At 39.4% G+C, this 16761-nt stretch overlaps 1 protein-coding gene across 1 annotated transcript in view; it reads left to right on the top strand.

Annotated features, from left to right (window-relative positions):
• LOC150088771 (uncharacterized) overlaps positions 1–16761 on the top strand; it is a 202530-nt gene that overhangs the window by 28701 nt on the left and 157068 nt on the right. Inside the window, exons 18-26 of the mRNA XM_090370318.1 lie at positions 601–771; positions 890–1020; positions 2056–2170; positions 2311–2535; positions 4790–5095; positions 5388–5649; positions 6530–6667; positions 6976–7230; positions 7348–7692. Coding sequence (XP_090226444.1) covers positions 601–771; positions 890–1020; positions 2056–2170; positions 2311–2535; positions 4790–5095; positions 5388–5649; positions 6530–6667; positions 6976–7230; positions 7348–7692 — 1948 coding nt within the window. The remainder of the gene's footprint in view (positions 1–600; positions 772–889; positions 1021–2055; positions 2171–2310; positions 2536–4789; positions 5096–5387; positions 5650–6529; positions 6668–6975; positions 7231–7347; positions 7693–16761) is intronic.

The following is a 16761-nucleotide window of genomic DNA, read 5'->3' as shown; positions in this document are numbered from 1 at the left end:
GGACGTTTTTCGATCCGTGGTTGAGATGGATCCCAGGGTTACTGTACTGTAGGAAGCAGGAGGGATTATGATTAATGGTTACTCTTCAGACTGGACTAATGTAAGAAGCAGGATCCCCCAAGATCGCTTTTTGGACCACTGTTCTTTCTGATTTTCGTGAAAGACTTCGACGAAGAGATAAAGGGCGTGATGTCAAAATTTGAAGATGATGTAAAGATTGGGAGAGAATCTCCCAATTTTTACATCATCTTACAAATTTTGAGACCAACTAACTGAGCCACGTTGTGAAAAAGACCTATAAAAATTCCTCGTCTCATTGACGGGATTCGAACTGAAGTCTTTTCCACCCGATGTGGGGAGGACGGTGATTATACCAACTGTGCTAAGGGGCATATGGCTAATACTAATACTCTCCAAACAACAGACCAGTGGCAAAACTACTATACTGTTACTGAGGACTAACTTACAGTAGATACGAATTAATATCTCATGACGTACATTGCAATCCAGAAACACAGGTGAAGACTACTAACAATTAATGTCAATCAACTGGTGATAAAGAAACATCGGATAATTATTATATGTTATTTCTGTTTCCAGTTTCTTCCAACTACTTGCATGAAAGGCATCAAAGGATGGCTAAGGAGGCCAAACGGCAAAAAATGTCGAATATCCGAGGATTTCCGAGTTGATCCGGATTGTATATTTATTCCAGATCCAAATTCCACAAAAGCTATTGCATCTATCATGTATAGCCCATCCCTACCTTCGGTAATTTTCCTTTTATTACAGTATTCAACATTTATTTTATTTTGTTAGAAGATAATGTTTTTATTTTTACTGTTAAATGGATATATTTGCTTCTACTTAAAATGGTAAAATTTTACAGATCAAAACTTTCTGTGACAGAGAGAAATATAAACACAATGTGTGGGCTCCTAATGAACAGAATGCTCAGTGTCAGTACACCAGCACAGGAGATGTCATCAACAAGCATCCTGACTTCTCAAACAATGCAGGGTAAGTGCCATAATTCACTTTAACTACACTTATTTGCAAAATTTAAGCAACAGTCACAAAACAAATCGCTGGAATCTGCTAAAATACTTGACTGAAACCAATCAAGCCACATTCAATGAAGAGGCCTGCTATACAATAAGCACAAGTGCACATCCTTTGAACATGATCTACAAGTATCCGGGACGTCATTTCTATACCCCTGTGAGGTCGTTATGCACTTGACTACTCTATATACTTCCAATATACAGTTCCCGTATATCGAAAGTTATTGGGATAATAATATGTGCCTAGTTTCCTTCAACGGGTCCATATCTAAACGATTAAATAAAAGTCCACAGTCATCAGTAAACATCCCTACACCCACACCATCATTGGTCTTAGGTATAAGTAACATGCGTTTACATTGATCCAGTAATGGAAGTCAGGAAAATACACGCCTTTGGTTGTCTTACATAGAGGTCATCTTTATGAAGACACATGGTGGCATGAAGTCACCATGTGTCTTCGTGCCACCACAGAAGTGGAAGGTATCTGTCTTCATCTATCTTTGGAGTCTTAAGTCTACCACATCAAATCTCCTCGACACCAGCGTCTAACTCTTGGAACCTCTTTCAATTTTCAACATGCTCTCTGCCTACATCTTGAGACTGACCAGCTTTACCCCGTACAGTATCTCTCCAGCGCAGGCAGATGGTTCCCGTCAGACATTCTTAACACTCACATAAACCTGACATCGTCGATTGATTCACCAAGGGATAATCTCCAAGGCCCGGTTCATCCCAAGTATCGGTAGTGGTCATCTACACATTTGAAAATTAAAATTTTCCAATCGATAAACGAATCATTTTGGATACATGATTCGTTTATTGCATGTTTCCATTATACAATATGCCAAAAATAGTGTATATTACAAAGTTTAAGTTCTGGTATTATTGTATAATAACAGAACGAAACACAGTGTATAACATAATTTATTATTTTGTTTTTCCTTTTTTACTCTTCATAAGAACGTGCTTTGCTTTTTTATCTTAACAGAATGGCCAGCGGATCAACCCACTCCGTTGTACCCAAATTTCGAGTAGTGTTGCCGAAACCTGACACTAGAGGACGCTATGTATTAGCTATAGATGTTTCAATTCCTCCTCCTAGGGTAAGTATATATTTATGAGTTAACAGTGGGTGAACGGTCTACGTTATAACACCAGTCCCACAGTTAATAATAATTATAAATATAATGAATTAAAAGTACAATAATTCTTCAAGATTATTGACTCGTTTTTTGGGTTCCAGGGTAAAATCCTTCCTCTCGTAAACAAATCAGCTGGCAAGCTGATCGAAGATTTACTTCCATATGGAGCCGAGGTAGCCATTGTCTCTTTCGACCTGAACGCAAAACATAAGGGGATGCAAAGGATAAACAACCATCAGGACAGAATGGATATTTTGATGGATCTACCAACAAAAGAAGGAACTTCGCGGTCTTCGATAGGAAAAGCCCTTGATGTTAGTTTAGAGGTAAGCGGTAAAGTGTAGAATTGATTTGACATTCAATTCGCTTATTGATTTTTAAATAACCGAATGTTAAAAGAATTTCCAATAGTGTTTATTCTGTTAAAGGTTTTAGTGTTGTTTGTCTTAAGCTGCTCGACACATTTAACAGAGCAAAATGTTTTTCATGAATATTTTATGATCAACGGTAGCACCCCTCTTCATGTTTTTGATAGGGATACCATAACTGCGCAGAGGTACCGAGAACAGATCCTTGAATCCTAATGTGCACCATTCTAGGGATGCGGTTGGACCAGATTTTATTTTCTTGGATGACAACGCCACTGCACATAGAGCTCAAGTGGTGGAGGAATATCTTGAAACTGGAGATATCCAACGACTGCCTTGGCCAGGACGAACATCGAACTTAAACCTGATCGAATTCGGGATGCCCTTGGGCATTGCATTGCGCGCCGACAGTCAACTTCTTGGTCACTTGGTAAGCTAAGGTCTGTGCTGGTGGAAAATGGAATTTGTTGCCACAGAATCTTACAGACACCCTTATATCGAGACTGCTATCAGGTCTTTTTAGCCGTTGGAGGGGATCACACGCCGTACTGATGTCATGTGACCATATTTTTGAGCATCTTGTATCGACTTCTGTAATGTGACCTTTTTGGTAATTCCTATACAACCCTTATAAATGTCCCTTATACCGGTCCGAAGCTTCTCGCTGTCTCCTCATTTCATTGTTATTCTATGGTACACCACCATACCAAATTTTGTCCCGCTTAAACACAAGCTTCACGAGTTACACCACGTTTTATACGTGTTCTGTTAATTTTTTCGAGCAGTGTATAAAGGGACTTAGCTTGCAGGGTCTCGTGCCTATATGGAAACAATTGCGATATGTCACATTGCTCATGGTTTGAAGGTAGGAAGGGGTTTAATGACCAGAACCAGTCTACCCATTTTGAAACAGCAATTCTGTTGCTCAAAATAAATGAAGGGTATTCTAAAGATTTTGAACAACCCAGGAGTTACTTATAACATGTAACTAGAAGCGTTAAAAAGTGATTCAGAACTGGAAAATAAAACAGGCAGTCGTTCACGGGATTGGAACCCTATTTAATAAATTAATAACATATCCCAATACAAACTGTTGATCTCTAGCTGCTTAATCTGTGCCCTCGCGGATAGCACAGTGGTGATAATCATCTGCTTCTCACATCGGGTGGAAAAGATCTGAGTTCGAATCCGGTCAAATGCAAGTAATTTTATGGGACGTTTTAAAACGTGGTAAGTTAATCCGTCTCACTGAAGGATTGCATGGGTTTTCTCCCGTAAACTCTGGTTTTGCCTACCATTCTATAATACCCATTAAATATCATCTACAGGGAGTGGACAAAATAATGGAAACGCCTGCGATTAGAGTTACAGTTATGCACTAATATGGTGTTGGGCCGCCCCTTGCCTTTAAAACAATTTGTATTCTTTGTGAAATAGATTCAAATAAACCTTGAACTATCTAAAGGGGAATATTGGACCATTCTTCATTGAGGAACGTTTCAAGCTCCTTGGATGATGAAAGTGGAGGAAATCTACTTCTCACCTCCTTTTCAAATATGCCCACAATGGCTCAATAGCGTTTAAGTCTGGTGACATGAAAGCGCTCTTGTGGCTACACAGCCACAAAAGCGCATTCATGCTTCTCAAACCAAAATTGGACATATCTGGCTGTGTGCGTTGGAGCATTAGCATCTTGAAAATGGCATTCTTTGTAGGAAATAATGTTTACACCATGGAATGAACGTTAACTCACTTAGAATGTTAAGGTAATAAGTTAAAGTAATTCGTTTGTTCAGGATGAGTATATGACCTAAAGGATACAAAGGTATTGCTGTCCAAACCATTGTTGATCCTCTTCCATTTTTGGCGGTTGGCAAAAGATAGTCAAGATGATGCGCTTTCTTTAGCATTCGCCACTCGTAAACTCTCCTTGATGTTAGATAAAGTGTAAGTGATGATTCATCCGAAAATATGAAACGTTTCCAATCATCTTTTGTGATTTTTACACCATTGTATTAATTTCATATCAGGGGTTTCCATTATTTTTTCAACCCCTGTGCTTACAATGGTTAAGTGACATATTTCCTCGCGTTCCAGGCATTATGTTTCAGTTTGTACCATTGCTCAAGTTTAGGAAACCATATACGGATAACTTTATAATATTGAACTGCTTGGTAGATTTATTTATAATATGTTCGTGTAAATATTGCAGGTCCTCCGTGCTCATAATATCTCAGCAGAAGGTGGTGTGGTAATCCTAATCACAAATGGTAGAAGAGTAACGCCTGTCACTGAGTCGATTTCAAAGGCCGTGAAAGAATTAATAAAATCGAAAGTAATCTTGCACACCATAGCCATGGGTGAAATCGATGCGGAAAATCTTAAAAATCTAAATGCAGGAACAGGTGGCATGAGCTTCGTAGTGAAAAATCCATCCAACTTGGACACCACTGAACTCATCGATGCATTGTGGAAGGTTGTGGCCGTACAGATGTACCCAGAAGAGGATGAAATGAAGGTGAATATTAATTTCATAATCAGCGCATCATTGGCTTGTTTCTGTGTTTTATAGAATATTTAACCATTTAACATTGTCTCTTTAACTCGATACTTTAAAGCTAAAGGTGGTGGAACTGTATCTGCACCATGATTGTTTAAATTTTTGAAGTTAAAAGAAGTAGGATTTGAGCTAAAAACAATTAATGAATATTTTGTGCATTGTGAAAATACCTAATATGAATTTCCAGCTTATACTAGTAGTCCTGGTCAGCCATCTGGGGGCTCCATAATATCTTTCCGTCTTTTCACAGATTAAGGAAATGTTGATGGAGAGCAAGTCGAATGAATCAGCGAAAATGATGTACGCCACGCCCGAGCCTATGAATGCTGATGAAATGCCAGTTCGGATTCGAGCTTGGGTCAATCAGACCATGGTGGATAAACTGAATCCTTTGCGGATATTTGTAGAGGTCACCAAAGGCCCCGGCAGTGTTCTAAGCGCAAATGTAGCAGCAACCATTTCAATACCCGGTGGATATCGGAAACATGTTGCCCTTTATGACAACGGTGCAGGTATGAATTGACATATGAAAATTACCTTTAACGTTCGCAATAGTTCATGACTATACAGGGTGTCTGAAAAGTCTGGAACCAATGGGATTTACACTACGTATGCTTACTGTCATTTACAATATGTGTACAACGTGCCCACCCTGACTCTCCACGCATTTTTGTAGCCGGTGTACCATGTTTGTTTGGATTCTCCTCAGCATGTTGGTATCGATAGCAGCAGAAGCCTTGGTAATTCTCTCCCTAAGATGAAGAAGATCTCGGATTTTTACAGCATACACCTGTGCCTTCAGGAATTCCCAAAATGCAAAGTCCAGCGGGTTAAGATCAGATGATCGTGGTGCCCACTCCACTTGTCCTCTCCTCCCAATTCATCATGAGGAAACATGTCATCGAGCCAATGACGCACTCTAGTTGCGTAATGCGGAGGAGCGCCATCTTGCATTAACTGTTTGGGTCGTTGTCCAATTAAATCAAGTTCTGGTATCATTTCATCACCCAACATTTTCCGGTATTTTTCGCCATCCACTGTTTTTTCGAAGAAGAACGGTCCGATGGCATGTGTGTCCCATACACCACGCCATGCCACCAGTTTCCCAACTGCGCTGTGCGTTATTGGATTCCTTTCAGGATGTCTAGCATTAAACTCGTCCGCCACTTCCCTTTGGGTCCATCCTTGATGACACTAAGAAGAACTATCTCCACCCTTTCATCCAGTGTTAATACCTTTCACCTGTAAGAAAAACATATTTTTGCCATTGGTTCCAGACTTTCTGGACACCCTACAGACTGTGCGTGGTACTCACTTGTATTCAGTTGTACTGTACTCACTTCCTTCAACTGTGTTTAGTATTCACTTGATAACTCGAGTGTTACTTTTCAGGTGCTGACATCAGAATGAACGATGGGGTTTATTCCACTACATTTGCTGACTTTAAGGGTTCGGGGAAATACTCTGTTTTCGTTCAAGTGCGTGGTGACAAGGCTTTCCTTGGAAGTCCTGCAATGCAAGATATGAAAGGTGAGCTATATTGATTTCGTTCAGTTTTGAAAAACTATATTCCTAATGAAGACACCGATCGAGATACATGTCCTACACTTCCGGTATTCTGTGCACATGATTTCACTTGGGACAGTAGTTAGCCTCCATCGACAAAATTTCCAACGAAGTTCTCCAAATCCTATCCCCATTAACTTACTCATTTATAAGAAACTCCTGATATAATCTGAATTCGCAATAATTTGCAAACAATTTCAGTGTTTCATTTATTCTTAACTTTGTTTCCTATAGTGTGCTTGCTGAATCCATTGTCTTGTTCCTATTGACAGACCTTCCTACAGAAGCACCTTCAGCCAGCTTTATGGCCAGTGATTTCGAAACATCGGAGAAAGAAGAAATGAATACAACTATGCCCGAGCTGATTCCCATGTTTAGTCAATCAGTGAAAATTGAGTTCGTGGTGAAGACTGAAGATCAAAACCTAGGCTTCCTTCCAGCTACGAGAATTACGGATTTAAAAGTGACTAATGTCACTGAAGACATGGTTACGTTACAATGGACCACCCCTGATGATTTCAAGCAAGGTAAGTTTCTAAGATGTGTGTTAGATGTTTTAATATCACTTAAGAGTTTCCGTGAACACAGAGAATCTTCAGTGATGGGGTGAACATTATATTCTAATGATGGTTTGTTTTGTTTAGGTTCCAGGATTGATGTACGAGCAAGTAACGAAAAAGAAAAATTAATCGAGCAGCCTGGTGATGCATTTGCCTTCAAAAACGAACATGTTCTATCTGGCAGCGACAGAACGCAATCAGCTGGTCAAGTACACACGTTGAAGCTGAAAGTGGATCAATCTCTTCTTATGCCTAACAACTCAACGCAGACCACAGATGTGTATTTCGGTATTAAGGTCGTAGATGGCTACTCCAAAAGTCAAATATCAAACATCGCATCTGTACATTTCGGATATATGTTGAAACAGGACAGTTCTGGTGGCAACACGACACCAATTATGATTGGGATAATCGTGGCTTGTTTTTTATGTAATTTTTTAAGTAGTAGCTTACCTCATGTCCAATTCCTCTTCAACGTTTAATATAAGACAAAATTCCTAATAAGATGACCCTTGCTGCAACTTCTTTACAACGAACTTTGATAAACGTAATATCAGATTTCTAATATTAGCTACTTTGAAAACAATACATATATTTTACAACTTTTATTTAAATTGAAATCAAATCTGTTAACTTTTATAATGGAGCACACAATGTGGTTGTGGAGTGATGCTTTTAGATCTGGCAAACAGCAGGTTTATTGTGACAGAGTGGTAGTTTAGGGTCAGTACAGCATTTATTAGTACTGTGGGCAAAATACGTTTTTCTGCGATCAATCACCCGCTGGCCAAAGGCAAATTTTCGCACATCTGTTCTACAACTGCCTTTCCTCAATTTGCCTCAATCTCATCAGCACTGAGCTTGCTCAAATCATTCAAGGCATTATACAACTCAACCAGATCACTTAGCAGGTGTCTAGTCTCCAGACGCTGCAACATAACCCTTTGTTTCCCTCCTACCAATATCGTTGCCCTTCTCTGTACTTGTTCCAGCAGCTCTACATCCTTCCTAAAACGAGGCCTCCAGACTTGTGTGCAGTACTCAAGGAGTGGCCTGACTATTGCCTTATATCCTGCTAGCAAAATTCCTGTATATCATTGACTAGACCCCTTGGGCTGCTCTGGCAGCCTGTCAGTATTGCTCAGAAAACTTCATGTTGTATTTATTTAATATGAACTCCGATCTTAAATAGTATTGAAGATATTATATTCAGAGATTTCAAAATATACCAAATTATATCTGTTATTTGCAAATTTTAACTTTCTATAATAATCTATGGTTCATGAAGAAGAATATTTTGTCTGCCTTATTTCTTATATGTAATTATTGTATAATATTTCAATAAAATTTATTTGTTTAAGGTTTGAAATCTGTTTTTTTTTCTTTTCTTTTTTTAATCCCAACAAAAATTTACCCCAGAACTAGCCTATCCCTGTTCTCGCATGCGTAAAGCGCCTATTATCTTCTCCATGTCCGTCCATCTGCATTTAACCACTCGACTTCCAATAAGCTGATTTTCATGAGATGATTGGAGGGATGAATAGGCAATAGGCCGATTGCTTTTTTACGCGAAAGTCGTTGTATTTTTGTTATCAGTTTACTAAATATATAAATTCTGAAATATTACTATTTTACTTACTGCACCATTTCACATCTCACATATTGAGAATATAACTCGTCACTGGGTTGCTTAGATCTTCACAATGCCTACCTGCCCACCGATGAGACTCCAGTAGAATCGAAACCCGGGTTGAGGTAGTGGTATACCACTACCTCAACCCCAACTAAGCTGACACCTTAGTAACTAAATAGGTCACTTCTTAGTAACAAAATAATAGTCTTGCGAGCTACCAAATAAACTGGCCTAAAGCTTAAACATTCTCTAACAAGAGGGAAAACAAGTGTACTTGAAAGGAGCTCCTATTAACAGATTGTTCTAATTTAGGTGTTATATGGGATGAAAATCTCTATTTTAGTTTAGTTTATAAAGAGAGCAAAATAACAGCTAACAGGAGGACACAATACCTGAAACCGGTTAGACAGGATAATAATTTATTTGTCTCCACAGTCGCCTTCTATACCTCAGTCTTTGGTTTTCGACGCTTGCCTTTAAAGTTATAGCTTTTCTGAATTATACAATATTGGATCTTACTGAATAGTAGGGTTTTATCACGACCTTGGGCTCTGGTGCAGTGGGGGACTGAATTCCAGCACAACTCCTCCTGGGTGAACTCTTGACTAACACAATGGACTCTCCAGACTTTTTTCTTTTTTGCCATTATACACAGATTATAAATCCGTTATTTGATCGCCATTGGCAACTAAGATTCCAGTTTGGATTTCAAAGGAATGGTTCTTTCAGTATCATCATCATCAGCCATTTTCAATCCACTGCAATATGAAGGCCTCTCCAGGAACTTTCCAGTTCCTTCTGTTTTGTGCAATGGCCATCCATTTACTATCCACAAACTCATGAATTTCATCTGTCCATCTCCGTTGTTGTCTTCCAGGTTTTCTTCTAGCTCCTCTTGGGTATCATTCTGTTATTTTCTTAGTCCATCTTTCATCATGTCTTTGAGCTATGTGTCCTGCCCAAGACCATTTTAGTTCTTTAGTTTTGATAAAAATGTCCTTTACTTGAGTTTACTGCCTAAGCCACGTGTTTCTCTTCTTATCTAACAGTCTGATTCCTAATATAATTCGCAATTCGTTCCATTCTTCACTGTGTAGTTCTCAGTTTCTCTTCCATTCTTTTGGTGAGTGCCCAAGTTTCACTTCCATAAGTCATGGTGAGGAGTATACACAATGGTTCATTATTTAACGTGTCAGACAAATTGGGATATTGCTCCTCAGTATGTGACTATATTTCCTGAATGCTATCCATTCAAAAGTAGAACAAGCATTAAGGGAAAACAAAGGATTTAAATCAGCAGCCATGAGCAGTAATACAGAAAGACAAATGATACTGAAACTGAAGAATAGCGATGGTGTACTTATAAACAGCAGAGAAGGCATAATTCAAATAGCAGAAGACTACTATAGAGAATTATACAAGGAGTGAGGGAATGATACCAGCAGTGGGGAAGATGGATTGCAAAGTAGCAACACATACGACATACCCGATATTCTTCCTGATGAGGTAGAACATGCATTGAAGAAAATGAAGAATCGGAAAGCCCCGGGGGAAGATGAAGTTACTGTAGAGTTGTTAAAATTGGGAGGAAGAGACATAACACAAAAACTGGCAAGGCTCTTCACAAAGTGCATTAGAAAAGGTGTGATGCCTAAGCAGTGGAATAATGCAATCATAGTTTTGCTGCATAAGAAAGGAGATAAATCAGAAATTGGAAATTATAGACCAATTAGCTTGTTATCCCATATCTACAAGTTGTTCACAAGGGTCATTACTAACAGATTAGAAAGAATACTTGATGAGAATCAACCGAAAGAGCAAGCTGGCTTTAGGACAGGATTCTCAACTATGGATCACCTTCACGTAATATCACAGCTAATGGAGAAAGCAAATGAATATAAAACACCATTATGCCTGGCACTTGAGGATTTTGAAAATTCATTTGACTCCATACAGCATAAGGCAATGTTTCGGGCACTGGAAAGACAAGGCATAGATACTCCATATATTATGATTTTGAAGAAAATATATGAGAGTGCTACATCCTTTATTAGACTAGACAAAGACAGTAGGAAATTTAAAATCGAGAAAGGAGTTCGACAAGGAGACACAATATCTCCAAAGTTCTTTACTGCTGCCTGCCCTTGAGGAAGCTTTCAGAAGATTAGACTGGTCGCAGAAAGGAGTCAATGTGAACGGAGAGTACCTAAACCATTTACGATTTGCAGATGACATTGTGGTCATAAGCCACGATCCCAAAGAATTAGAGGAAAATCTTAATCAGTTATGCACAGTTAGTAAGGATTTTGGACTAAAGATGAATATGGCTAAAACAAAAGTAATGATGAACAAGTATGCCACGGAAAGGGAAATAATGATTGAAGGAGCAGTAATTGAAAAGGTGGAGTCATATACTTATCTGGGACAAACGTACTTGACATCGATATGGCAACAACGCTGGACGATTTCTGACAAAGGAGACATCACGCGAAGGTTCTTTCCGAACTTGCAAAAGGTGTACCCAAAATATCCGACATGGCTCTGCCCTGGTCTCCACGTCACCTACCTTCTCACAGGACATGGAGCTATCCGCCACAAGCTAAACCTCTTTGGACTGACAGATAACCCAGCCTGCGCATGTGGTTCCCTCGAGACCTGGGACCACCTGCTACACGAGTGTGAACTGTACGAAGATCTGCGTGGACACCTCATCACACGAGTCCAGTTCAACCCCAAAAATCAGGAGCACTACCTACTGGAGGACGAAGGAACCTACAATGCCCTAACCAACTTTGCTCAGTGCCTCTTTGAAAGACGCCAGACTCTTCCTTTGCCGGAAAATCTAGGACAACTAGGATAAATACAACAACAATCACAACAAATGATGAACCAAGATAAAACTGGACTGTGCCTGAACTGCACTCTCCTAAATACTGACCGATGGAGGACACCGATTCCATTTGAGAACTGTTAACCAAACGCATTGACTACAATCGGACCTTCGGGAGTCCACCCTGACTGTGACTGAAGCCTATCCTACTGAATATCCACCAGTGGATGGACCTGGATCCCACGAGTAACTACTTAATAAAAGACCAAGCATGATTTGCACAAATGTCATACAGACCTGGACTGAAAACCTGGACAGAGATATCTTCACTCCACTCCTGGGAATACCAAATGGGGCAGCCCTGACGCCTTGGCGCCCGACTGAAGCCACCCCACATGTATGCCCTGTTGGCGAATAGGCCAACTCCCTTGCCTGGCCTACTTTCTACCCTTCCCTGGCGGGGGATGAGGGGACAGCCCTACTGTCACCTCCCCTTCTCGCCACCCCTTCTTTTCCTTCTGGTGGGGCATGGGCATGCCCCACTGTAAACTGGAGTTGTCTTCCCTATCGGCTCCATACTTCTATCTATCTCCCCCCCAGTCTTCAGTCTCCCTCCCCACTCTACCTGCACGCTAGTGAACGCCCCACACAATCTAAATTCCACAAGTGAAAATAAATTTCGCCCACCATTTCTTTTGACCTCCTAGCACTTCCTCCTCAACGTGATCACTTTTATTTATTTATTTTATTTTATTTTATTTTATTTCATTTATTTATTTATTTATTTATTTTTTTTATTTATTTTTTTTTTTTAGGTCCTAGCCACTGAAATCTCAGGAAATTAGGTGGCAGGACCTGCCAGAGTGAACTATATTCAAGTGGATACCTGGTCTGCCTCCACGGGGCGAAAGTGGGGCAACGTCGGGCCTCAGTAGAGGTCTGGCGGCTAAATGACCAGATGAACAACGGTACAAGGCATCACACATATACAAAGTCCATACACTTTTAAATCTCTGGCTTTTCCAGTAAACTGGTTCACATACAATGTAACCTACGCGGAGATGGGGGAAACCCCTGGTGCCGCTTGACCCTAAACACACTTTACACTTTACACTTCACTTTACACTTATCTGGGACAAGTTATTAGCTGTAATAATGATAAATGGCTGGAAGTCAAGAGAAGAATAAATTTTGGATGGATAGCATTCAGGAAATATAGTCACATACTGAAGAGCAATATCCCAGTTTGTCTGAAACGTAAAATAATGAATCAATGTATACTCCCCACCATGACTTATGGAAGTGAAACTTGGGCACTCACCAAAAGAATGGAAGAGAAGCTAAGAACTACACAGCGAAGAATGGAACGAATTATATTGGGAATCAGACTGTTAGATAAGAAGAGAAACACATGGATTAGGCAGCAAACTCAAGTAAAGGACATTCTTATCAAAACAAAAGAACTAAAATGGTCTTGGGCAGGACACATAGCTCGAAGACATGATGACAGATGGACTAAGAAAATAATAGAATGGTACCCAAGAGGAGCTAGAAGAAAACCTGGAAGACAAAGGCGGAGATGGATAGATGAAATTCATGAGTTTTTGAGTAGTAAATGGATGGCCAGTGCTCAAAACAGAAGGAACTGGAAAGTTGCTGGAGAGGCCTTCATCCTGCAGTGGATTGAAAATGGCTGATGATGATGATGATCCATTCAAAATTTATTCTTCTCTTGACTTCCAGTAATTTATCATTATTACAGCTATAATGAACAAGTATGTGGCATACTTGTTCATCATTACTTTTGTTTTAGCCATATTCATCTTTAGTCCAAAATCCTTACTAACTCTGCATAACTGATTAAGATTTTCCTCTAATTCTTTGGGGTAATGGCTTATGATCACAGTGTCATCTACAAATCGTAAATGGTTGGGGTACTCTACATTCACATTGACTCCATTCTGCGAACAGTCTAATCTTCTGAAAGCTTCCTCAAGGGCAGCAGCAGTAAACAACTTCGGAGATATTGAGTCTCCTTGTCGAACTCCTTTCTCAATTTTAAATTTGCTACTGTCTTTGTCTAGTCTAAAAAGGAGGTAGCATTCTCATATATTTTCTTCAAAATCATAATATATGGGGTATCTAAGCATTGTCTTTCCAGTGCCTGAAACATTGCCTTATGCTGTATGGAGTCAAATGCCTTTTCATAATCCACAAATGCCAGGCATAATGGTGTTTTATATTCATTTGCTTTCTCCATTAGCTGTGATATTACGTGAAGGTGATCCATAGTTGAGAATCCTGTCCTAAAGTCAGCTTGTTTTTCGGTTGATGAGAAAAACAAGCTATATATACAGGGTCTATAATTTCCAATTTCTGATTTATCTCCTTTCTTATGCAGTAAAAACTATGATTGCATTATTCCACTTCTTAGGCATCACATCTTTTCTAATGCACTTTGTGAAGAGCCTTGCCAGTTTCTGTTTCATGTCTCTTCCTTCCAATTTTAGCAAATCTACAGTAACTTCAACTTCCCCCGGGGCTTTCTGATTCTTCATTTTCTTCAACGCATGTTCTAACACATACGACATACCCGATATCAGGAAGGATATCGGGTATGTCGTATGTGTTACTAATTTGCGATCCATCATCCCCACTGCTGGCATCATTCCCTTGCTCCTTATATAATTCTCTATAATAGCCTTCTGCCATTTGAATTACGCCTTCTCTGCTATTTATAAGTACACCATCGCTATTCTTCAGTTTCAGTATCATTTGTCTTTCTGTATTACTGCTCATCGCTGCTGATTTAAGTTCTTTGTTTTCCCATAATGCTTGTTCTACTTTTCTTGTGTTAAATCTTCTTATGTCCTCTCTGAGACTCTTTCTAATGGCTTTGCATAACTCAGTATACTAAATTTTATCCTTGTTCGTGTTTATCTTGCTCTTCATTTGTCGTCTTCGGTTCATCACTACAAGTGTTTCTTGACTATTGTTTTCTTCTTTGGATTTCTTTTTACCTATAGGTTTCTTGGGCTTTATTACTTTCAGAAAGTTGTAGTATTCCTCGTTGATATCTTAGTCCTGAACAGTCTTTAGAAGCTCAAACATGTTCTTAAGTTCCAGTACATACTGCTTTTTCTCGTCTTCTGTTACCTCAAAGACCTTCATATTATTTACTCGAGTCAGTTTTTTTTCTGTCAGTATATCAGACATCTTCAATTCGCTCAATTCATAATGAGCGACGATGGACCATCTATATTCGAAATTCAAACAAAGAATATTGAAATTACACTTGACAATATCTGAAAACCAGCTCCTCGAGGAAATAAACCTATAATGAAAACCATTATGGAGCCAAAAGTTGAGCTTGAGAAACAAAAATTGAAAATAGAAGGGAATCCACACTCCTAAATCCTTCACTACCCAAAAAAATCCAGCATTCCAATGGCGTGCGCAGATGTGGGAAACCGCCAGTGGCGCCCGACCCTAAATACTATGCCAATACTACTGTTCCAATAGCATATAGCGTATCTAAACCATTATATTATGGTCACCTGGAATGATACTTCAACCACTTATGTGTATTGTGTCTGTAAACCGCGTGTGTTTCCTGCTTTGCTGGGCGAAAAACCCTGCTTTTCAGGGTAAAAAACTTTGCTGTCCATGCTTGAGACCGACTAACTCTGCCACGGAGTGAAAAAAGCCCATGAAAGTTCCTCACATCATCGACGGGACTCGAACCCGGGTCTTTTCCACCCGTTGTCGGGAGAACAGTGACGATACCACTGTGCTATCCGCGCAGACTGTTGACTAATATCTAATGAATAACTCACGCAAGTCACTAAGAAGACATTTAAAAATTAATTCTATTTAATTCCATTAAATATAATTAATTTAGAAATACTTTAAATAAAATAACAATGTATGAGCTGGTACTTCTCCCCTGCAATACTAAGGCAACTGGTAGCGGAATGCCTCTACAATTCGTGATCGACGCTGTAAGTACCCTTGGTAGCCTTACCGACGCTTTAGTTTGTTCAACACTATGTGCAGAATGAAGCCATGTCCTTTATCAGTAATGATGTAGTGGGCATATCTCAGGGCGGAGCAGTATAACAAGTAGAGTCCCTCAGGAATCACTACTGGAGCCATTTCTGTTTTTAATTTTCCATAATAACATTGATGGAATGTGGGAAAGTTTCTTAAGTTCGCTAATAATTTTAATGGTAGGAAGCACGATTAATGGCTAGAGGCAGTTCATTTTTTCTCAAAATGATTTAGTTCGGTTGCACAAATGGTCCAAAAAATGGTAATTGAAATTGAATGCTTCTAAATGTAAGATTTTGAACCTAGAGAATAGAAATCCAGGAGTTACAAGCTAGTTAAAAGTGGTTCAGGGTGAAAAAGACTGCGGGGTTACGATTCAGTGAGATAAGAAAATTTCCATGAGGTGTAAACAGACGGCTAAGAAGGCACTGGTCTGAATATCATATATGTACAGACAGGACACCATGTTCCATCCGATACTGTTCTTCTTTAGTTTTCAAAAGGAAAACGATGTCATCATCCCTTTGCAAAAGACAATGATAAGACTGTATTTAGAATATTGTGTTCATGTCTGGAGACCACGCTTGAAAAAGATATAAAACTATAGAACGGATTCAAAATGCCAGTTTGGGTCTAATTGCTCTCCATATGAAGAATGCGGGCTCCAAAGTTTGGCAAGCACACAGCTTAGATGACCCGATTGAGGTAAAAATATAAACGTTTGAGGAGTAACAGAACGCTGAAGCTCGTGTGTTTTATTTTCGCTCGGCGTGTTGTAGATTATTGGAACGAATTTCCTACAACAATAAGCGAGGTTTATCTATAGCTAGTTTAAATTCAAAGAGGAATTGTATATCCGCTTTTGCAGACGGAGTTTTGGCAGGTGCAGCAAAAGTCCACTCCCTTGCATAATATAGCCATTATAATAATACTACAGGGAGGGCTAAAGGTGACTGTAATGGCCTCAGACAGTGTTTAAATTCTA

Source organism: Mastigoproctus giganteus, chromosome 3, assembly GCF_048544385.1.
Source record: "Mastigoproctus giganteus isolate SK-2022 chromosome 3, ASM4854438v1, whole genome shotgun sequence".
Classification (NCBI taxonomy): Eukaryota; Metazoa; Arthropoda; class Arachnida; order Uropygi; family Thelyphonidae; genus Mastigoproctus; species Mastigoproctus giganteus.
The sequence above is the reverse complement of the archived record's forward strand: the minus strand, read 5'-3'. Positions and strand labels throughout refer to the sequence as shown.